This window comes from Mytilus edulis, chromosome 1 (genome assembly GCF_963676685.1).
Source record: "Mytilus edulis chromosome 1, xbMytEdul2.2, whole genome shotgun sequence".
In the NCBI taxonomy this organism is placed as follows: domain Eukaryota; kingdom Metazoa; phylum Mollusca; class Bivalvia; order Mytilida; family Mytilidae; genus Mytilus; species Mytilus edulis.
In genome coordinates this window covers 4,627,700-4,651,528 of record NC_092344.1, presented here as the reverse complement: position 1 = coordinate 4,651,528, position 23,829 = coordinate 4,627,700, and the positions used below count along the sequence as shown (strand labels likewise).

General features: G+C 34.3%; 2 protein-coding genes across 2 annotated transcripts; both read left to right on the top strand.

Moving 5' to 3' along the window:
- Positions 1 to 618: 618 nt before the first annotated feature.
- LOC139522332 (uncharacterized) lies at positions 619 to 5,228 on the top strand. The gene is made up of 5 exons (XM_071315870.1): positions 619 to 865; positions 1,504 to 1,647; positions 2,979 to 3,133; positions 3,662 to 3,810; positions 5,058 to 5,228. The coding sequence occupies exons 1-5, from the start codon at positions 663 to 665 to the stop codon at positions 5,196 to 5,198; spliced, it is 792 nt and encodes a 263-aa protein (XP_071171971.1). The 5' UTR covers positions 619 to 662; the 3' UTR covers positions 5,199 to 5,228.
- A 7,883-nt stretch (positions 5,229 to 13,111) lies between these two features.
- LOC139522319 (uncharacterized) lies at positions 13,112 to 22,890 on the top strand. Its single transcript, XM_071315859.1, has 5 exons — positions 13,112 to 13,358; positions 13,904 to 14,047; positions 19,069 to 19,223; positions 21,899 to 22,047; positions 22,721 to 22,890. The coding sequence occupies exons 1-5, from the start codon at positions 13,171 to 13,173 to the stop codon at positions 22,859 to 22,861; spliced, it is 777 nt and encodes a 258-aa protein (XP_071171960.1). The 5' UTR covers positions 13,112 to 13,170; the 3' UTR covers positions 22,862 to 22,890.
- Positions 22,891 to 23,829: the final 939 nt, after the last annotated feature.

Here is a 23,829-nt window from a genome sequence, read left to right as displayed (position 1 = left end):
TTTTGCAAATTAATGCTACGTCGAAGACGTTCACATTTAAAGTAAGATCGGTTTACTTTAAATCGATTCAAACTAAACTACCTCTTTTGGTGTTTTAGTTTAGACCGATTGGAGATCGATTGAAAGCGTTCACATTAGCCCTCAAATCGATCTAAAGTGAACCTGTCTAGTTAAAATCGATCTAAATGGTCTAGTGTTAACGGGGTATCGATATCTGCTTCAAATCGTTCCTAGAGTGGGAAATTTCACAGCAATATGGTATGAGGTTTCATGGAAAATTTAATATACTAGTAACAATTTTGTAGTTTTTGCAGCTTATTTGAGAACGCTTGAAATACACGCATACCTTATTAACCTCAAACTTACACTTTTAATGCAATATTTAAAATAAAATAAAATAAAATAAAAAAACCAAACTTTTGATCTGATATCTATGTAAAAAGAAAATTATATATTTCGAATCGGTAAGTTTCTCATCAAATGACAAAATCAGAAGGTCAAAAAATTCAAACGAATAGAACACAACTGTCAACTTCGCGACTTAAAATAAATAATTACAGGTCACGACCCTCTCTTATGATAACTATATACATAGATATAAGCAATTGCAACTGATAAGAAAATAGAGCATTGAACAAATATACTTATTAGGTATTAGATGAATGATTGGTTTAAAAATGTCGCCAACTTTTGTAATTTTCATTTTGTGTTTTTCAATTTCACATGCATCATGGTGGCACCCACATCCGCACATGGCATGGAACGATGTGATTAATGAAAATTACATCAACACTGGTGTTCATGGAGAAATGTTTGTCGTCGATTTGTTTGAAGTGCATACAAGTATCATAGAAGATCTCCACAGGTTTGTCATATTGTTTCTAGTTGACAAAAAATGGTATTGAAAAAAAACTTTTCGGGAATTTAGTCCGTTTTTTTTTTTTAACTTGATATGCAAATAATTCTAATAAAAACAAAATAAATATGACTAAAAATGGTATTTTTTGGGGCCCTTTATAGCTTGCTGTTCAGTGTGAGACAAGGCTCAGTGTTGAAGGCCGTACTTTGAACTATAATGGTTTACTTTTATAAATTTTGACTTAGATGGAAAGTTGTCTCATTTGCACTCATACCACATCTTCTTATCAAGTATGTCTACTTATGTCGACTTAGGTCGATCGTACTGGTGATAGACCATGTATGCTCTGGATTCTAAACAGTCAGTGACGGTATCATAATGTGTTGCAGACGTACGTTCTCAAATTCATCGATACATTTTCTTTTATTATCATTTGATGGGTTTGAGCTTTTGATTTGCCATTTGATAACGGACTTGCCGTCTTGGAATTTCCTCGGAATTCTGTATTTTTGTGATTTTTTGTTTTATTATAAATGCACCATCTACCGCAAACAATTTGACATAAACTGTGTTTGTTATTTTATTTATACCATACACCCATTTTTTCTCAAGTTTTCTAATCAATATGTTTCCTCCGAATTCAGGAAAGGGAAGAGAGTGATATGTTACTTTTCTGCTGGAACAAAAGAACATAGGCGACCTGATTACCTCGACTTCCCATCCGATGGACTTGGACTTCCTAATGAAGACCGACCAGGCGACACATGGGTTGATATAAAAAATAGTCAGTATGTATACCTATTTTGTTAGCACACATTGCGTCGGTCGTCGTATTGTGTCCGTCGTAAACTTGTTCGAAGATCTGTTCGGAATAAATTTCAACCAAACTTAGCCTTTATGCTCCTTTGGCCATACACTATCAGTACAAAGTTCGTGTTTATTTTATTCTAGACAAACCTCTAACACGACAGCCATGGATAAAATTAGAACTGACATCTTGGGTAAAATGATCAAAATGTCAAGATCTACCTATTTTATATTTTTACCAAAAGTTATCAGTTAATTGTTTCAAAAAAGATATACATAGGTAAAAATTATAAGAGGCAATATGATCAGTCATATGAGATACACCAAAATACCAATATGACCAAATCATTGGATGACATGAAAAGCAGTTTTTTGCTCTGAAATAATTTTGTTTTCTCAATTTTTGTCGAGCCTACGACTTTTGTGACAGAAAGCGCGACATCGGGAGAGTGATCCGGAGGCACCGACAGCGGCGTTAACTAATTATTTAAAAGGTGGAATACCTGGATACTTAATACTTTGTATATATATATATATATATATATATGTCTTTTGTTGCGAAGGTTCCGTCTATCACATGTCTATTGTCCTTGACCTCATTTTCATGGTTCAGTGACTAAGATTTGTTTGTAATGTTAATTTTTCTCTTGATATGAGTAATATGATATCTATATATTTGGTATGTGCGTACCTTGCAAGGTCATCATGCCCGTCCGACAGTTTCCACCTGACCTTGACCTGAATTCATGAATAAGTGAACAAGGTTAAGTTTTGGTGGTCAATAAAATTGTGAATGGATTTGGGGAAGGTTGTCTATATTACAGATACTATAAACAATAGGTCTAGTATATTTGGTGTATGGGAGGATTGTAAGATGGCCACATGTAACTAGCAGATGTCATCTGACGTTGACCTCATTTTCTAGTTCAGTGGTTATAGTTAGTTTTTTGTGTTTTAGTCTGGGTTTTTTACTGTATACAATAGATCTACTATATGTTTGGTGTATGCAATAACTGTTAGGTGTGCATGTCCAACTGGCATGTGTCACTGACCTTACATCATTTTCATGGTTCAGTGGTGAAAGTTAAGTTTTTGAGTTTTTGCCTTTTTGACCTAATAAAAGTCCCCAAATTACAAATGTGAAACAATTCAAACGAGAAAAATAACGGCCTACACTATGTATAAAAGAAGGATCGAAAACCAAATATGTAACACACCAACAGACGACAAGCACTGAAGTTGCTGTGCACATATTCATAATGGAGCTTTTTTAATAAAATATTTCGTATTTTGTATTAAGTTGTTTTTGCAGGGTAAGACGTATAATGAGGGATCGATTTGAATACGCACAATCTCGGCATTGTGATGGTGTATATCCGGATAATGTTGATGGATGGGTAGAGAATCAAGCAGGACTTTATTTGACTCCAGATGATCAATTGGACTATAACAGATATTTAGCAATAGGTAAAACATTTATATATGAAGATTTATATTCCGGAAGGACAAATACCGACGTTCCTCACTTTTTACTCAAGTTTAAACTTTGCAATTTCCCTCGGACTTTGGTTGTTACTCTGATTTGTTTTTGCTTAATCTTATTATGACTATCGAACAGCGGTTCACTTCCGTTGTCGTTATTCAGCAAACACGTAAACTATTCATATGTTACACTTAAGCATTTTCCTCTCAATATGTTAAAGTCCACATTTTCTCCTCAAAGAACAATATTAAATTTTTTTTATCAACTGCTAATATCTAAATAAGAGGGTGATATTAAATATATCCAATTTGGTCTGAACGAAGGTGATTCAAATGAATAATGTTTATTGTAACATCTAACTTTTGTAAACCACCTGCACACAACATATGATACTGAATCTCGTACAATGCCTCAGGATAATAGTTGCACGTCGGGGGACAATACACTTACTATTCCATTTATACCCAGTTAATAAGTATACACTACTAAAACCTTTTAAAATTCCTTTACAGAGGCACACGGCTATGGTTTAGCTATCGGACTGAAGAACGATGTGAGCCAACTTGATGACCTTGTAGGCGACTTTGATTTCGCTATAAACGAATCCTGTATGGATTTTGACGATTGTAACCTGTACAAACCATTTTTTGATGCTATTAAGGTATACCGATAAAACTTATATTCATAGTTTTCTTGTTGAGCTAGACACCTTTAAATAGCATACCAATTACGGAAAATGAACTATGTAATATGACATTTTATATCATTACCGATGTCGATTTGATTCAGGAAGAATGGTTTATTAAAAATTTCCCCTATATACATTCAACCATTCAAATATTCTTTGCAAAAGGTTGTTGGTTTCTGATTGTTAAATCAAATTAATTAACAAGATCCACATACATGTTTTTAAAATATAATCATTAGGAGAAGTAATAATTGAAAAAATCTTGCTTTTGGGATTGCAAATGTCACATTCTCATTTGGGTAAAAGAAGATGACCTAGACCCAATTTTCAATAAGGTTGTCATCGTTAGTTTGTTTTAGGAAGTATAAGAATTAACCATTTGGGGTTGAAGTCAACGATACACCAATCTAATCACAAGAGAACCACTGCTCAAATATTTTCTGATAAAAAGTTAGGAAAGGAATAGGTCCGGTAAGGGCCGATTTTGGCCTCAAATTTCAGGTTCATCTGACGAAAGATTTTTGACACTTTTTAAACACTTAAGTGTCTATTTCATTTGATTCAATTAGTTTATGTGAAAGATTTTTTAATTGATTTAGTCATTAAAAACGCTCCGATTCAAGCTTAAATATGAAAAATCTATCAAGTATGCCAAAAATGTCATTTTTTCAGATTTGTTTTGGTCAAAAATGAAAGCGGCCGCATCCGTGTTCATCCACAACCTTTATTTATGGTATGTATTATCGTAAAATACAACTTCAATATTAAGAATGAACACAAATGCGGGCACTTCATTTTAGACGGACACCGTCTAAAATTTAACTAAAATGCTAAAATTCTGAAGGTTTCAATAAAAAGTAAAATCACAAAAATACTGAACTCCAAGGAAAATTCAAAAAGGTAAGTCCTCAAACAAATGGCAAAATCAAAAGTTCAAACACATCAAACGAATGGATAAATAATTTAGCATGACTTGATGATGCTATTACCCGAAAGATGTGCATTGTATTGTCAAAAACAGCCCATATTTATGTAGCAGAAGCATTCTACTTTTAAATAAATAACTAAAAGTTTACATTTTAACAATTTTGTAAAACTGCTATATTTTGAGGTCAAAACGGGGTCTTACTGGACCTACTCCTTTTGTATTATTTATTAATTTTTTTTTCATGTTAGTAGGCACCATAATATAATGTACATAAGTTTTTATTTTATTTAAGCCGGTGTTCCACATCCAATACGTGAATTCTACGACAGAGGGTCACCGGAAACAAGAGGAGATATGCTCATCGTCAAAACGACCGCATGACATGAATACTTTGATTAAGCATGGGATGGTAAACTGGAAAATTGGTTGTTAATTTTTTTCTCAGTAAAAATTATCTTCCTGATGTGGTTGTTTTTATTGAAAATCATCTATTGTAACGACAATTTTATTTTATATCATTGTATTATTTTGTATACTGAATATGTTGCATCATTATATGTTTTTCGCCTAAATTGCAGGTGATAATCTAATTGATAAATTCATGACCGCCAGTTGTGAAGCTTCTAATGAGGCAGGGAGGACACTACCTCATCAAGTTTTTTTTTACCAAATTTTGTTTCAAGGTAAAGACAAAGAGAGGTCAAAATGTCAGACGTGCACTATCTAAGTTTAGATTTAAAGCCACATATTTCATTTTGCTTTCCATGACACATGTATTCCTCATAATTAACTTTAAATACATAACCTTACTTATAAAAAAGAAGATGCGGTATGACTGCCAATGAGACAACTCTCCAGAAGAGACCAAATGACACAGAAATTAACAACTATAGGTTGCCGTATAACAGTAAGCAAAGCCCATACCGTAAAAATCAGATATAAAAGGCCTTGAAATGACAATGTAAAACCACTCAAACGAGAAAACTAACGACCTAATTTATGAACACAAAAAGAACGAAAAACAAATCCTGACTTTGGACAGGCATATACATACAGAATGTGGCGAGGCTAAACACGTTAGCGGGATAAGTAAGTCATGACATATCAGAAAACGGGAGCGATGATAGATGGGGTTTTAATTAGATTGCATCTGCTTCACATCGTTCCTAGGGTACGAATTTTTGCAATAATATGAAAAGAGGTTTCATGGAGAATTGTTAGACCTAGTAATATAAAGTTAAAAATTTTGGGAGCCTGGTTTACACTGTGTATAAACTACCCCGTCAAAAAGTGGTTAAGACTCGGTGGTATCTAATATCCGGCACGGTAACGGAACACCAAAAGACAGAGAAAAGATAGTTTTCTTTTTTATTTATTTGTTCTTTTTATCATATCGAAGAATTTATACACGTATATAACTATTTTCTATTGTGAGATATAAATTTTCTTAACTTTTCTAGATTAACGCAGAAATAAGTAAAAATGCACGTCAAATAACGAATTGAGTGAACCTTCCCTCGAATTTGTTTAATTCCCCGTTGCTTTGTTCACATGGTATGGAAAGAAAGATATTGACATGAAGATTGCAAAACAAGGGACTTTGAGCACCTCGATACTTTTATTTCTGTGTATTGAATGAAATAAATGGGTCATGTCAAAATGGAAGCATCCGGTATCCATTGGGGATCCAAAATTCCAAAAAGTTGTGCCAAATACGGCTAAGGTAATCTATGCCTGGGATAAGAAAATCCTTATTTTTTCGAAAAATTCAAAGTTTTGTAAACAGGAAATTTATAAAAATGACCACATTATTGATATTCATGTCAACACCGAAGTGTTGACTACTGGGCTGGTGATACCCTCGGGAAAGAAACGTCCACCAGCAGTTGTTAAAGAGAAGATTTGTTGTCTCGCTTGACGGAGTCAAAAAGCGAGGACATAGGTATGCTGTTTCCGGCGGCGTCGGCATCAACAATGTATTAGTTAGTGATTAGGTCTAGTTTATGGTGATCCACAAGTGGTAGGTCAATGATATGTGGTATTCAGTTGCATAAGCCTTGGCACATCTCATTTTTATAGAGATTAGTTGGCCCTGCCCATCGGTCATGGTGTAATGACTTTGAAACTTTTGCTTAGTTTACATGTATTAGTTTCTAATAATGTCAATTAATTGGGAATTACTAGTAGTAGGTCAATTATATTTAGTATGCAGTTTTATAAGCATTGGCATATCTCATTTCTATGGAGATTATTTGGCTCCTCTCTCAGTCATGGTCTATTGACTTTGAACATTTTGCTTAGTTTACATGTATTAGTTTGTGATTAGATCAGTTATGGGGTACCATTAGTGGTAAGCAAATATTAATTGGTATTTAGTTGTATTAACATTTGCACATCTTATTTTCATGGAGGATATTTGGCGCCACCCCCTCAGTCATGGTCTATTGACTTTAAAATGTTGCTTAATAGTTTGTATGTATTAGTTTGTGATTAGATAAAATGCTAATGTTAAGTCAATGATATTTGATATAGAATTTATTGGTATTTTCAAATCTTATTTCCATGAATATTATAAAGCCAACCCCTCATCATGGTTCATTGACTTTGAAACTTTTATATAGTTTACAAGTTAATGGTTATGTTTATGTTTGCTTAAAGGGAACGACTTATAATAAGTCAATGGTATTTGGTATGCAGTTGTTTCCCTTGGTTTTGGTTTGTTGCCCCGATTTTGTTTTTTGTCCATGGATTTATGAGTTTTGAACAGCGGTATACTACTGCTTTTATGTATCAACATTGACACATCTCATCTCCATGGAGATTGTTCAACCATGTACCTTCAGTCAGTTCATCGACTTTGAATATTTGCCTCACTTATGTAACATGTCAAAGTATTTTAATTTCATCATTTGCATAATAAAAATTACATAAAAGTGAGACATATATCTGTGATAACAGTTTATGTAATTTATTGGCAAAAACGCAAAAAAAAGGTCAACAGTTCTTGTAAGGATATCGACCAAGTCGAATTATTCGTATACATTGTCTAAAAGCTAAAACCAATCAAGAATTCAAAACAAGATTGCATCGTACTAGAATAAACAAAATTGTTTAACAATTCATAGTTAAGGATTACATCACGGTGGGTATGGTTGTCCTGCGAGAGAACGTACTGTGCTGGTGATTTGGTCCTGTCAGGTGCTGGTGGGTCCTGATTCTGTGCTGGTGGGTTTGTTTACATTGTATCAGAACGGCAATAAAACGACTGTTTTGTTGCTTAATTTTTCTCTGATGCGTCATAAGTACTAGGCAAAGTATATTACAACAATATTATATTGCAAAAGTCGTACAAGTTCGTTAAACGGAATTGTCCTGACGCTGTGCTGGTGATAAGAAAAACGGTCCTGGTACTGTGCTCCAATGTCCTGGTTCTGTGCCTTTATATTTTAGTTAAAAGAAGCATATATTCAAGATCATTGATGCTGCATTGTTATTGACTAATTAACTGTTGTCTGCTTTCTTGAAATTGACATTGTTGTGAATCTGTTTACTGTTATTATGAGAGAAAAAATACACCTTTTTTTTAAAAAATTTTTTTTAAATTAACTGTAACGATTTTCGGGATTACAATCATTTTGCAAGATTACCAAAATACGTTGTAATTTATACAATACTTATATAATGCAGATGATGTGGTATGTTTGTTGTCAATGGAAAAATTTCCGTAAGAAACCAAAGAAAGTATGTGTTAACAACCATACGTCATCGTACGACCTTCAACAATAACCGATAAAATAAAAATGTAAAAGGTTTTGCATAAAAATGGAGAGCAAAAATATAGAACAAAGGACTTACTGAGCGTTTGAATCATATGTCTTTAGCAGCTTTAAACACATTTGTTTGTGAACAATTGAGTGCTGACTATAAGAAAGACAATAGTATTGCGGGTTTGCTTGTTTTGGAGGTTTTTTTCGGGGGGGGGGGGGATGGGGGATAAGTTAAAGCGAGGTTACAGTGAAAGTTTTAAGCTTGGAATTGTTTCCCGTAAGATTTAAAAGTTGTATTTTAAAAGAAAAATGTATCTTATAGCTATTAAGAATCACTTGCTGTATCTGTAAGATATTTTCAACATTTTGTTTTTGTCTGAAGGGTTATCAGGTATTTTTTTTCGAAAACCTAGTACACACTAACAAAACTAAGATTTCTTAGCTTTTTCATTTCAAAATTCCAAAATAGCTTGTTAGCTAAACCGTGAGGTCATTTTTAGGTAAGGTAAAGTACCCTCCTTTCGAAGTAGCCTGGTCCTACAGACAGAAAGATGTGTCATTTGTCGGACTAGTCTACTCTTAAAGTAGGGTAGTTAACATAACTTACAATGACTTTTCTGTTCAGCAAGCAAGATAACCAAAGTAATCCCTTTGTCTACACACTCATTGAAATTGGCTGTAATATTGCAAAAGTTCAAGCGATAGGGGCAAACTTACCGAGTAAAAAAAATCAAAATGTCTATCTACCTTGCACATTTTAGAAAATTCAGATCAGATAACGAAACTGGGTCCAGCAACATTTATAAGCAATTTAAGATTTTGACCCTCACAGTTTCCATTCACCACAAATATTCTCGTTACAACGAATCATTTAAATACAAAAATACGAGTTGCAGCCTTTGGTTATCTATTTTAAAATAATTGTATACGGATACAGATATGAAAGGCAGCAGGGTCACCTGGGTGAGGAGTCCATGTCATCTGAAATAAATGCTAAGCATATATCTAGATAGCGACAGATAACCATGACATTAAAAAACTCTCTTCTTTTCGATTTTTTTTCGAACAAATTGACACATAAAATGAATTATATAGTATTGTGGAATTTTTAACTTGTGTTCAATTCATTGGTTACACCTTTTACTAGAATAACAATCCTGTCAAGTATGAGCTGGGTAAAATATTTCAGAAAAGAAGATGGAAATGTGAAAGTTTCGGTGCGTCAGGTGCAACAGCATACAAACAGCTAACATGCCTCGTCAGGGTGGAAGCTAAAAAGTCCACGAAAATTTGATTTAAAACCTTTATTCGTTCCAACAAACTTAATGATATTTTGTTGAGGATTTAACCATCTACGACAACAAGATTTTTTTTTTAGAATTTACAGCTCTTCTATAAATACATGCAAAACAAACCTTGTTTAAATTGCTTGCTATGATTGTTTGGATGGTTGTAAACGACAGGTAAGTAGTATGTTTACTATATACTAGAATTTGTTTGGACAATAAACATTAACTTCAATTCCTGTCAGTTTGTATTTGTCCAATCAAATCCCAGTATGTATTGAAACTCCGCCTACCTATTGTTTGAAAATATCCTTGGAGCAAACATAGCAAGCAAGTCAATCAAAGCTATTTTTTGCATGCTTTTAAAGAAGAGTTTTACTATATAATGCAAAGATTCACTGCACACTTTTAATTAAAGTTCTGCTTAATCAAACATTAAAATGTGAACTTAAGTTTTGAGACTTTTTTAATCGACACGATTGGGATTTTTGCATATGAGAACATGTTTTATCTATTAGTTGAAAATGCGGCTTTGAACTAGCTTTCAGTACCTGTGAGCATTTGTTGGTCAATAATGTGTGTCTTTGTGTTATTATTTTTGTGATAAATTGTTGTGTTGCTACACCACTGTAACAATGAAGGAGGAAATGGGGGGGGGGGGGGGGGTTGAGTAAGTGGGGAGGGGTATGCGGAGCGCTAACAAACATGTCTATGCAGCATGGGCTTTGATCATTGTTGAAGCATCAATGTAAGGGGCATTTAATATCTTAATAAAAATATTTTTATTTCAGATAGTATATATTGTTATCTGATATTGGACGAAAGAGGTTGCCCTGTTATGCAATTGTGTAATATAAGTAACGATCATTTGAAAACACATATTAAACAGCCAAATGGATGCACAAGAGCTGAAATAGGAGTCATAGATCCTATTGACAATAATTATCTGCCCAATTTTATTGCTTTTGTAACATTTGTTTCAAATATGAGCAACTTCTTATCCAAAATCACCAGCACCGTATCAGGACCCACCAGCACAATGACAGGACCCACCAGCACAGTATCAGGACATGAATAAATTGAAAAAATGCTAAATTTTAATAAATTGCAATGTTTTTTCACAAAATAGTTTTGTCGTGTGGATTGCGGTATAGAAAGCGGACTCTATGAGCATTTTTGTTTTATTTTTTCAGTTCGAGATTTTCTGAAAATGAGCATTTTTGTGTTACGCTTACTGAAACAGTTTAGAGGGTCAACTTTTTAATGCTTTACATATGAACCCATAAGAAACAAAATTGAAAAATCTCAACTGTTTTTTTCAATTTTTTATGAGTGAAAACGTCAAAAATCATCATTTTCGTCTTTGTTTACATTTTTTCATTGATCACCAGCACCCGTCAGGACCGAATCACCAGCACAGAACATTCTCTCGCAGGACAACCATACCCACCGTGTACATATGAACAGGTAATCAGACAGGGCAAAATAACTTCAACAAAAATATAAATGAGTTATTCATACAAGAGTGAGAGTACGCACTGATATAATGCGATTGCTGGATTGATCGTTATTACATTTATTTTAAAGGTTTTTAAGATAAATAATTAAATAAAAGTATCACATAAAATTAACATTGTTGATGGAACCATAAAAAACGATAATTGATTTTGGTTTAGTAAATTTTAAAGTTGGAATTCAAGTATTCACAGATTCAAATAAATAATAAGTTGTCTTCTGAATTTCAATTATGTTATGTGATTATGCATTTTTTCTTTGATAAAACCGGGTTATGTCTGATGAAATATAGGACGAAACCGGGTGCTTCCATTTTGACATAACCCATTACTTTCGTTTCATACTTAGAAAGAAAAGCATTGAGGTTCTCAAAGTGACTTCTTTTGCAATCTCCAAGGTAACTCCATTCGTGCATTTTTACTTATTTGTATGTTAATCTAGAACGGTTGAAGAAAATATAACATCTCCCAATAGAAAATAGTTGTGTATGTATATGTATGCTTCGATATGATAAAAATAACAAATAGATAAACAGAAAACTATATTTTCTCTGTCTATTGATATTCCGTCGCCGTGCCGAATATTAGAAACCATCGAATCCAAACATTTTTTTGACCGGTTAGTTTATACACAGTGGTTTAGGAAATCTTGTACTACACATATTTTATGAACCGCATGAAAAGGCAACAGTAGTAAACCGGTGTTCAAAAGTCACAAATCGATTGAAAGAAAACAAATCCAGATTGCATACTAAATCCGAGAGAAATACATCAAACCATAAGAGGAAAACAAAGACACAACAGAAACACTGAAGTGCAACCCAAACAATGCCACCATATCGTGTACTTTCAGATCTGTTTTAAGTGTCTTTTTGTTGTTGGGATGTACTAGTACCCGGCCACATCCACCTTTATTTGTAGTATTTGTATTTTTGTCCATCTGATTTTCAACAGATTTTGATACTTCGTTCTTATGTTGTACTGTTACACCACTGCCCGAGGTTAGGTTGAGAGCTGGAATCCCACTAACATGTTAAACCCCGCCATACTCTGTATGTATGTGCCTGTTTCAAGTCAGGAGCCTGTAATTCAGTGGTTGTCGTTGTTTACGCGTTACATATTTGTTTTTCGTTCATTTCTTGTACATAAATTAGGCCGTTAGTTTTCTCGTTTTAATTGTTTTACATTATCATGTCAGGGCCTATATATCTTACTATACGGTATGGGCTTTCCTCATTGTTGAAGGCCGTACGGTGACCTATAGTTGTTAATTTCGGTGTCATTTGGTCTCTTGTAGAGAGTTGTCACATTGGCAATCATACCACATCTTCTTTATTATATAGAGAGACACACTTTTTAATAACAACTGCCTATTCCTGAAATGGTATATGACATTTCTAGAAAAGACATTGTAAAAACAATATAGCTCAAATTACAACATCACGTTACAGAAATACAACAAAAACACAAACAAGTACACTTATCACAGAGAAATGCACAAACAAATAATTTAATAGTCGACACAATCACAGAACATATTCCATCAACGACAAACACCAAAAAAGCGACGCTGACGTGACGAACATTCAATCTCGAACTTTAAACAATTATTTTTACAATACCAGTCCAATTAATATTCATGACAAGGAGGGCGTGAAAGGCTATTTTATAATTATTTGGACTAAAACGATGACTAAATCTACATAACGTGCCCTATCTGCTAGCTATGTATGAAATTACCTAGAGGTTGTAACCCTGTTCTGTAACCAGAGGTCCCGACTGATATGAAAGTTAAACATTAAGCAAAGATACCTAACAGTGAATAGACTTGTTTGAACATGTCGCCAACTTTGGTAATTTTGATTTTGTGCTTTACTTCTCTCCAAGCAGCATGGTGGCGTCCACATCAGCACATGAGCTGGAACGATGTGATAGCCGAACATAATATCAACACGGATGTTCATGGAGACATGTTTGTCGTTGATTTGTATGATGTGCATACAAGTATCATTGAAGATCTCCACAGGTTTGTAATATTATTGCAGGCAGGCAAAATATTTATTTTTGTTGAAAACATTTGGTAGGTGGGGTTTTGGATGAATTATTTAGAAATGAAAAAGACAAAGTAATACTAAAAAAGCAAAGCATATCTGTTGCAAAGTATACAAACATTATGCAATTTCAAATTATAATGAATGTGATACCACAATTCATTTGGAATTTTTCTTGCAGGTTTGCATTATTGATTCACGATTACTTGGTCGACAAATAGGCAACAATAGTATACCGCTGTTCTAAATTCATAAATAGATTGAGAAAAAAAATATTCGGATTACAAACTAAAACTGAGGGAAACACATCAAATATAAGAGGAGAACTACGACACAACAGAAACACAACATTGTTGATTTACTATTCAGTCTATGTCTTCTAAATAGTCAGTCATGTTGTCATTATTTCTTGTAAACATACATTCCCTGATGCAACTCATAAATTTGACATAACAAGTTTTTTGCCAACTCATATTTTTGTATCAAAGCTTTCTTTGTAATATGTTTTCTCCGAATCCAGGAAAGGGAAAAAGGTTATATGTTACTTTTCTGCTGGAACGAAAGAAGATTGGCGAAATGATGCCGCCAAGTTTCCGTCCGATGGACTTGGGGTTCCTAATAAGGACTGGCCAGGCGAGACATGGGTTGACATAAGAAATATTCAGTATGTATACATAATTGTTTAATCTAAATGTCTACTGTCGTCGTTTGTTGTCGGAAACTTATTCGAATATCTCTGGAACTACGGAATTAATTTTAAACAAAGTTGGCCTAAATGATCTCTACATGCCTTGGGCAATCTAGTATAAAATTCGTGTTTATCTTTATTTCAACAATCAACCAACATTGCAGCCATGGATTAAAATAAAACGGACACCTTGAAAACTACAAATAAAAGGGAAATCATATATAATATGATCCTAAAATTTCAAGGTCTACCTTTTTTTTTAATGTTTAGCTAACTTTCTTGTTTCAAAACATTAATAAATAGATAGAAATTGTTAAGAGGCAAACATGATTTGTCATACAAAATCACAAAAAAGCCCATATAGCAAAATTATTAGATGACATAATACAGAGGTGTTGCCCTTAAATGATTATTGTTATTTAACTTTTTTCGTAGATAGAGAGTAACTGTAAATGAAAAAAATCATTACAAGATCAACAAGTAAGATAGTTATGTTGGTAATGAATAATAGGCTAATTATTGACACAAAATCGCCTGCACTGTAGACGTCCCGCTAGACCACACGACCACCTGGCCTTCAAAAAAATGAAGCTTTCGGTGGCCGGGTGTTACCTTTCCACGTCAGTTTTAATCTAGCGTCGCACTACAGTACATGATATATAAGGCATGGAGATGTAATTTTTACAGATCAGCTAAATTATCTATAGTAAAGAATTCCTACAAATTAATGTAAGATACAGTCACAGAAATAATTATATTTATAAGTACGTCTGAACCAGTGACAAATCTACAACATATTTATCCATCGGATCACCAACAGTAATGGTGATACATGGTAATGTACATTCTGTATATACAACTCGTCTAAACATCAACCCAACAATGTTAGATCTGTGAAAGCATTTTTTTTTATTCTTCCCTCGCCGGGATACGAACCAATGCTACTGAGATATCGTAACAACAAATCGCCTGCACTGTAACCGGCGCGCTAGGCAACACGACCACCTGGGCTTCATTAAAAAAGAAGCTTTCGGTGGCCAGGTGTAACCTTTCCACGTCAGTTTTAATCTCTTGTCGTACTACAGTACATGATATATAAGGCATGGAAATGTTCTTTGTACAGATCAGCTAAATTATATGGAGATGTTATTTTTACAGATCAGCTAAATTATATGGAGATGTTATTTTTACAGATCAGCTAAATTATATGGAGATGTTATTTTTACAGATCAGCTAAATTATATGGAGATGTTATTTTTACAGATCAGCTAAATTATATGGAGATGTTATTTTTACAGATCAACTAAATTATATGGAAATGTTATTTTTACAGATCAGCTAAATTATATGGAGATGTTATTTTTACAGATCAACTAAATTTTCATGAAGCCCATGTGGTCGTGTGGTCTAGCGTGCCGGTTACAGTGCAGGCGATTTGGTGTCACGATATCGCAGTAGCATGGGTTTGAATCCCGGCCATGGAATCTAACATTGTTGGGTTGATGTTTAGACGAGTTGTATATAACGAAATTTAACAAATTTCGTTGTAGAAGGGTCTAAATACAGCACACACAACATTTTCAAAAAGACCAAAAAAGTGAAAAAGTATATTTAAACAAAGCGCATTTGACTAACAGGTCGAACAACTGATGTTCTTAAACCCTGCTGACTGCCATTGGCGAATGCCAAATAAAATTGATCACGAGATGTAACAAAATGGAACTTAATATAAATTCAATACTAAACAGAAAACGATAAACTTGTGACAAGATGTCATGCCACAAACACAAGGTGTCAATATTTTTTTTGTACACCAGATCTAGATTTCGACAATATATGTCTCTTCAGTGATGTTAGGGGTCGAAACGGTATTTGGAAGGCCATATAATTTATCCTCAATTTCAGAGAGACTCTTGAATTTAAAGAGTCAATATAGGATGAACGGATCATACAAACCGGAGGGAAAATATGATACAAGCCCAAACGAAAAATATAAACGAGTCTAAATTGAAAACTACGTTCAAACCTATGATTGCGTTGGAAACCACGTTTTAAATATCTAAAACCGGAAAAATCAAAGCCGGGGCGTTTCTATCTTCTGCCCAAAATACATAAAGTCAATAATCCAGGTAGACCAATTGTTTCCGCCAATGACCACCCTACAGAGAAAATATCAGAATTTATTGACTTTCATCTCCGACCACACGTAGAAAATTTACCATCATATATACAAGACATAACACATTATCTTAAAAAAATGGAATCTTTGAACCCTCTCCCACCTGAAACGATCCTTGTCTCGCTTGATGTTACCTCCCTCTATACTAATACCCCCCATGACGATGGTATTGAAGCCTGTAGGGAAGTCTGGAACTCTCGTAACATCTTACATCCACCAACTGAATGTCTCATCCAGCTTCTAACTTTGGTATTAAAATGCAATAACATCACATTCAATGGTGAACACTTTCTCCAAGTTAATGGAACAGCAATGGGAACAAAGATGGCCCCGTCTTATGCCAATATTTTTATGGGGAAATTAGAACAGAGAATTCTCAATTCTTTTCTTCATCAACCCCTCTCTTGGTTCTGATTTATTGACGATATTGACATGAAGTGGGATAATACTGAACAAGAACTAGATTTGTTTATTCAACATGCCAACGATGCTCATCCCTCAATAAAATTCACATATGAAATCTCTGACTCTAAGATCACATTTCTTGACACTACAACGCAAGTGAGGGATGGGAACATATTTACAGATCTGTATTGCAAGCCCACAGACAAACATCAATATCTGTCTCCGTCAAGTTGTCACCCTAAACATTGCACCAAGAGCATTCCCTACAGCCAGGCCATACGAATAAAAAGGATTTGCTCCACCAACGATGTTGCCAAAGACGACTACAAGAACTTCGCGGTCACCTAAAACATCGAGGCTACAAAAGGAAAGACATTGATAAAGGTTTTTCTCGTGCTAGCAACATCAGCCGAGATGAACTTTTACAATATAAAGTCAAAAAGGTCAACAGGAGGGTGCCTTTTGTGTTGACTTACCATCCAAAATTTGACAACTTGTCTCACCTTATCCGCGAAAGTTGGAAAGATATCGAAAAACATCCTAAACTATCCAAGATCTTTCCCGAACCACCTGTACTGGCCTTCCGCAGGCCCAAAAGCCTTAAAGACTTGCTGGTGAGAGCTGAGTTATCCTCTCAAGCAGGCTCTTCGTCAGTGGGCTCTTGTAAGGGTTGTGGAAACACACGATGTCTGACTTGCAAACAAATACTGGATACCCAGACTTTTAACAGTCACTCCACTGGTACAGAATACACCATATTTTGCAATGTTAATTGCAAGACTACAAATGTTGTGTATCTCCTACAGTGTAAATGTGGTAAACAGTATGTAGGCGAGTCAGAACAGCCGTTTCACAAACGAATGAACGGTTATCGTAGCGACTACCAATGCAAGCCAGACCTCCCTCTTAGTCGACATTTGAAATCCCCTGGCCACACTAAGGCAGATCTCAATCGACTGACCATTACTATCATTGACCACAACTCTGCTTGGTCTAGGGAAGATAGACTTACTCGGGAAAGATTTTGGATAAGAACATTAACAACTTTGGCACCAAATGGGATAAATGAAAAGATGTAGTTCGACACCATGCAGTGCTTCACATCTGGGTTATATTACTTATTATTACAGTCTCCGTTTCTATTTCTTTACCTTACTCATCTCTAAAATAAATCTGTTGAATATAACAATTTAAATTGCTTAATTTTTTGAGGAATGTATAAGTACCAACCACGTCCAACTATTTTACTTTAGTCAAAATTTGTTATTATGTTTTAACAGCCGTTTGTTTTAAACATTGCAGACTCTAATGTAACTATACTACAGTTGTCAAATCTGAAATATTTAGAAATTTAGACCGTTCAGTGCTGTTTATTTGGAATTCTTATTGACGCAATCTTTCTTGTAACATCATAATATCGACACCGTTAAAGCTTTAAAATTGTGCTAGTTCACACCGCACATTATTATTTTTATCTAAAGCATATATTTGAACTCTCTGATGTAATAAGTCATATAACCTATGTCATATTCAACAAATTTTTAGAATGGTGCAAGCGTCTTAACTGATGTTCGGTTTGCCTTTTTTATTGTATAAATTTCAAGATTTAGTAAAAGTTTAATCTAAGAAGACTTAAAGATGATTCATTTAACACCAGAATCTGACTGACGAAGGATATCTGTTATCCGAAATATTTATAAATAATTACATTTATAGTTCCTTTTTATATATACAACTCGTCTAAATATCAACCCAACAACGAGTTGTATATATTTATATATATATAATTATTTTCTGTGACTGTATCTTACATTCATTTGTAGGATCCTTTACTATAGATAATTTAGCTGATCTGTAACAATAACATCTTCATGCCTTATATATCATGTACTGCAGTACGCCGCTAGATTAAAACTGACGTGGAAAGGTAACACACGGCCAGCGAAAGCTCTTTTAAAGAGAGCCCAGGTGGTCGTGTGGTCTAGCGGGACGGCTGCAGTGCAGGCGATTTGGTGTCACGATATCACAGTAGAATGGGTTCGAATCCCGGCGAGGGAAGAACCAAAAATTTGCGAAAGCAAATTTACAGATCTAACATTGTTGGGTTGATGTTTAGGCGAGTTGTATATATCTATATATATACAACTCGTCTAAACATCAACCTAACAATGTTAGATCTGTAAATAATAATATATATATATATATATTAAACCGTTGGTTTTCCCGTTTGAATGGTTTTACACAAGTAATTTTGGGGCCCTTAATAGCTTGTTGTTAGGTGTAAGCCAAGGCTCCTACCGTACATTGACCTATAATGGTTTACTTTTATAAATTGTTATTTGGATGGAGAGTTGTCTCATTGGCACTCACACCACATCTTCATATATCTATATATTATTACGTTGTTTTTCAGTGTAAGACATATAATGAGGGATCGGATTGCATACGCCAAATCACGCCTTTGTGATGGTGTAGATCCGGATAATGTCGATGGGTATTCACAGAATCAAGCAGGGCTTCATTTAACACCAGATGATCAATTGGACTTTAACAGATATTTAGCGACAGGTAATACATTTATATATTAAGATTTATATTCCGAAAGGACAACTGCCGACGTTCCTCAATTTTTACCCTTGTCTAAAATTTGCAATACTGTGTCAAAGTTGATGTGTTTCCTTTGGCGTTAGTCGAAACTCAGATTTGTTTTTGCTTAATTATCGTATTTGGGCTATTGAACAGCGATATACACTGTCGGGTTGTTGTCGCTTTGACACATTCCCCATTTCCATTCTCAATTTTATCTTTATTCAACATTCAAGTTAAGTATTCATGTGTTACATTTAAGGATGTTCAGCTTAATTTTGATATCAGAATATAGAGGTAGATATCACCTATTCATTAAAACTTTTTATAATTTTATAACTTTTTTTTTACTGATGAGTCTTATGTAGACTTAACGCGCGTCTGGCGTATTAAATAATAATCCTGGTTCCTTTGATTTACACCACTGGTTCAATGCCACTGCTGGTGAATGTTTCGTCCCCGAGGGTATCACCAGCCCAGTAGATAAACTCATCATAGATACCAGGACTACATTTTGTATATACGCCAGACGCGCGTTTCGTCTACATAAGACTCATCAGTGACGCTCGAAAAAAAGTTAAATAGGCCAAATAAAGTACGAAGTTGAAGAGCATTGAGAACCAAAATTCCTAAAAGTTTTGCCAAATACAGCTAATATAATATATGCCTGAGGTAGAAAAGCCTTAGTATTTCAAAAATTCAAAGAAACAGTTAATTTATAAAAATGACCATATCAATGATAATTCATGTCGGCACAAAAGTGCCGACTACTGGGCTGGTGATACCCTCGGGGAAATAAATCTCCACCAGCAGTGGCATCGACCCAGTTCGGTGTTGACATGAATATCAATATTATGGTCATTTCAATAAATTTCCTATTGGCAAAACTTTAACTTTTTCGAAAACTTAGTGTTTACCTATCCCAGGCATAGATTACCTTAGCCATATTGGGCACAAACTTTTTTGAATTATAGGTCCTCAATGCTCTTTAAATTTGTACTTGTTTGGATTTATAACTATCTTGATCTGAGCGTCACTGATGAGTCTTATGTAGACGAAACGTGCGTCTGGCGTTTTAAATTATAATACTGGTACTGGTACTATGCACACATCGTTTCGTAATTAACCTTCATAAAGTACAATTGAGACCAAAAGTTTGGAAGCATAGACATATGAAACGTTGAAGAGCATTCAAACAGGTTTGGAGGTAGACCTTTACAGTAAAGGAAAGTCCAAAGTATTCTTATGTCATAGCTGACTTGGAGGGTTCAAATAATAAAATACACCCTACCAGATTTCCATTGTTTAAGAGTAACGTAAAATATAAAATCAAAATTGAAATAGTGAGAAATCGGTGTTGGCCATTTGTATAGAAATAGCGAGAAATTTAGAGAAAACTCTCTGTAACAAGCAACATTTTCTGTGCCAAATTTAGCAAGGGGTGTTCTTCGTTCATACTATTTCGAAAATTCCGGAACCGTTGAGTATCCTTAAAAATACCATTTTTCTATCAAAAAAGCTGCGGCACAATATGTGTTTTACCATTTCAATTTGATAATTCAGAATTCGAAAGTTTTTTCAATGGATCTTTGATTGTAAAAACGCAGGAGCAAAAAAAAAGGCTACCATTGTCGCCTATGTAAATAGTTAAATTTTTGTAATATAAGGAAACTTCTTCAAAGTTGTGGAGATAATAAGTAAAAAAGATGTTTTTTTCTTCTTAGATTTTCAACCTATAAAAATACATTATAATTCTTATAGCATTTTACTAATCCTACCCAATTTGTGGAATAAAAGAGGAACGAAAGATACCAAAGGGACAGTCAAACTCATAAATCTAAAAAAACACTGACAACGCTATGGCTAAAAATGAAAAAGACGAACACACAAACAATAGTACAACTGACACAACATAGAAAACTAAAGAATAAACAACACGAACCCCACCAAAAACTAGGGGTGATATCAGGTGCTCCGGAAGGGTAAGCAGATCCTGCTCCACATGTGACACCCGTCGTGTTGCTTATGTGATGACAAATCCGGTAAATAGTCTAATTCGGTAGGTCACATTCATGAAAGGGAAGGGGATTGTAGTTACGACGTAAGAAACATATCCGATATCATTTGTGAAACGGTTATTCCATAACGGTCAACCAACTCGTGATGGCGTCCGTAAAATTTACGAAGGGATGATTTCAACTTCACCATTTGGAACTCTTGGTTAAATAGCTTCCTTGTGAGCAGCAACCCTCTATCAAGAAAATCATGATAGGAAATGCAAGCACGGGAATATCTTATCAATTGGGAGATATATACCCCGTATGCAGGTGGTGTTGGAATGTTGCTACTTAGAAATGGAAAATTCACAATTGGAAAGCTGAAATCATCTCTTTTGTCGTAAAGTTTTGTTTTCAACCGACCCTCATTGTCAATTTCCAGATGTAAGTCAAGATATGAAGCCGACTTAACTGTATCTGTAGTATCCTTTATCTCTAGTTCGATGGGAAGTTAGTTACTGCTATGGCACAAACCATTTATAAGGTATTGATAAAATAAGAGATAAAAAAAATGTGTGCTAAAATTCATCGGTCCAATAAATTTTTTCTTGTGTTATACACTATATTTTTCTACTGAGACCTTTTAAAATAAATTTACAGAGGCACACGGCAATGGTTTAGCTGTCGGACTGAAGAACGATGTTAGCCAACTTAATGACCTTGTAGGCGATTTTGACTTCGCCATTAACGAATCCTGTATGGATTTTAACGAGTGTAACCGGTACAAACCATTTTTTGATGCTAGGAAGGTATACATAAATTATTTATATATCAAAAAGAAAATGTGGTATGATTGTCAATGAGAAAAATCTCCACAAGAGACCAAATGACACAGAAATTAATGTATAGTTGCCTTATATTGAAATAGACACCTTTACAAATCAAACCAGTTACATAATTTAAACACTATTTAATATGACAGTTTATATTTTCGCCGACCTGTAATGCTGATTTGATTCAGTAATAATTGTTTATTAAAAAAACTCTCCCATAAACACTCAACTTGTGATTCAAATATTTCTAGTGTTATCTACTTACCACATGATGCAGTGGTGGTGTCTATATGAAGTTCGTCATAATGTTTTCATTTTAATCCAAAAAGAGTGTCTTCAAGAATTGAGAGTGACTTTTACGTCATATCTGAAAAGACACCAAATCTTGATTGGTACTGCAATTGCCACATTCTCCTTTCGTTGAAATTTTAGATGACTTAGACTCAATTTCAAACAAGGCTGCCATCAAAGGTTTATTTTAGGATGTACGAATAAAAGATTTAATTGGAGTTTAAGTCAACAATACACCAATCTAATCACATAATTAACAACTGCTCACATATTTTCCTGATTAGTTTAGAAATTTGATATCATTTATTACTTTTTCTTTTAAGTAAAGTCACCATTTTACATGTTATTATTATTTTAGCCGGTGTTCCACATCCAGTATGTGAGTTCTACGTCAGAAGGTCACCAGAAGCAACATGAGATATGCTCATCGTCAAAACGACCTCATGACATGAATACCTTAATTAAGCATGGGACGGTAAACTGGAAAATTGCTTGTTAATTTTTTTCAGTAAAAAATATCCTCCTGATTGTTTTGTTTTATTGATTTTTTTTGGTCATATTATTTGTATTATTTTGATTACTGCATATGTTGCATCGTTATATGTTTTCACCTGAATTTCTTGGGATCATCTAATTAATCATTTAATGCCCTCAAGTTGTGTAGCCTCTATTGATAGTTATAAAAGGTATTAAGATTATAATTGTATACGCCAGACGCGCGTTTTTTGTTCCTCAATGCCCTTCAACTTCGTACTCTATTAGGCCTTTTAAATATTTTTTGATTAGAGCGTCACTGATGAGGTCTTTTGTGGACGAAACGCGCGTCTGGCGTTAATAAAAATGTTTAATCCTGGTATCTATGATGAGTTTATTTGTCTACATATGACTCATCAGTTACGCTCAGATCAAAATAGTTGTAAAGCCAAACAAGTACAAAGTTAAAGAGCATTGATGACCCAAAATTCCAAAAAAGTTGTGCCAAATTGAGGTAGGGAGGCATCTGCCTCACCAAGTTTTTGACCAAATTTTGTTGCTAAAGAAAGACAAGGAGAGTTCAAAATGTCAAACGTGTATTTCTTAGTTTAGATTTAAAGCCAAATATTTCACTTTGCTTTCGTACTCACATGTATTCCTCACCATTATTTTGTATAAATAGACTAAAGGCATAGTAAAATTTAAGGTCCAACTTTATTTCGCAAAAATCTCTACAGTTGATTCAATCGTCTGTTTTGAAACGAACAAAATACATTTATAAACATTTTAAGATTATAAGAATAAAAACTCTGATTCAAACAACATGTAAGATTGACATAAAAAACTGAAACGATTACTGATTGCATAGTTTTTCTATAAACATTTGGTAGACATGTTTTTCAACAAACAGTCGGTATCATAATAGAAACAACTGTGTCCCACTTCGTGCCCACGTATTCCTATATTCACATGGGATAGATTTTATAATTAACC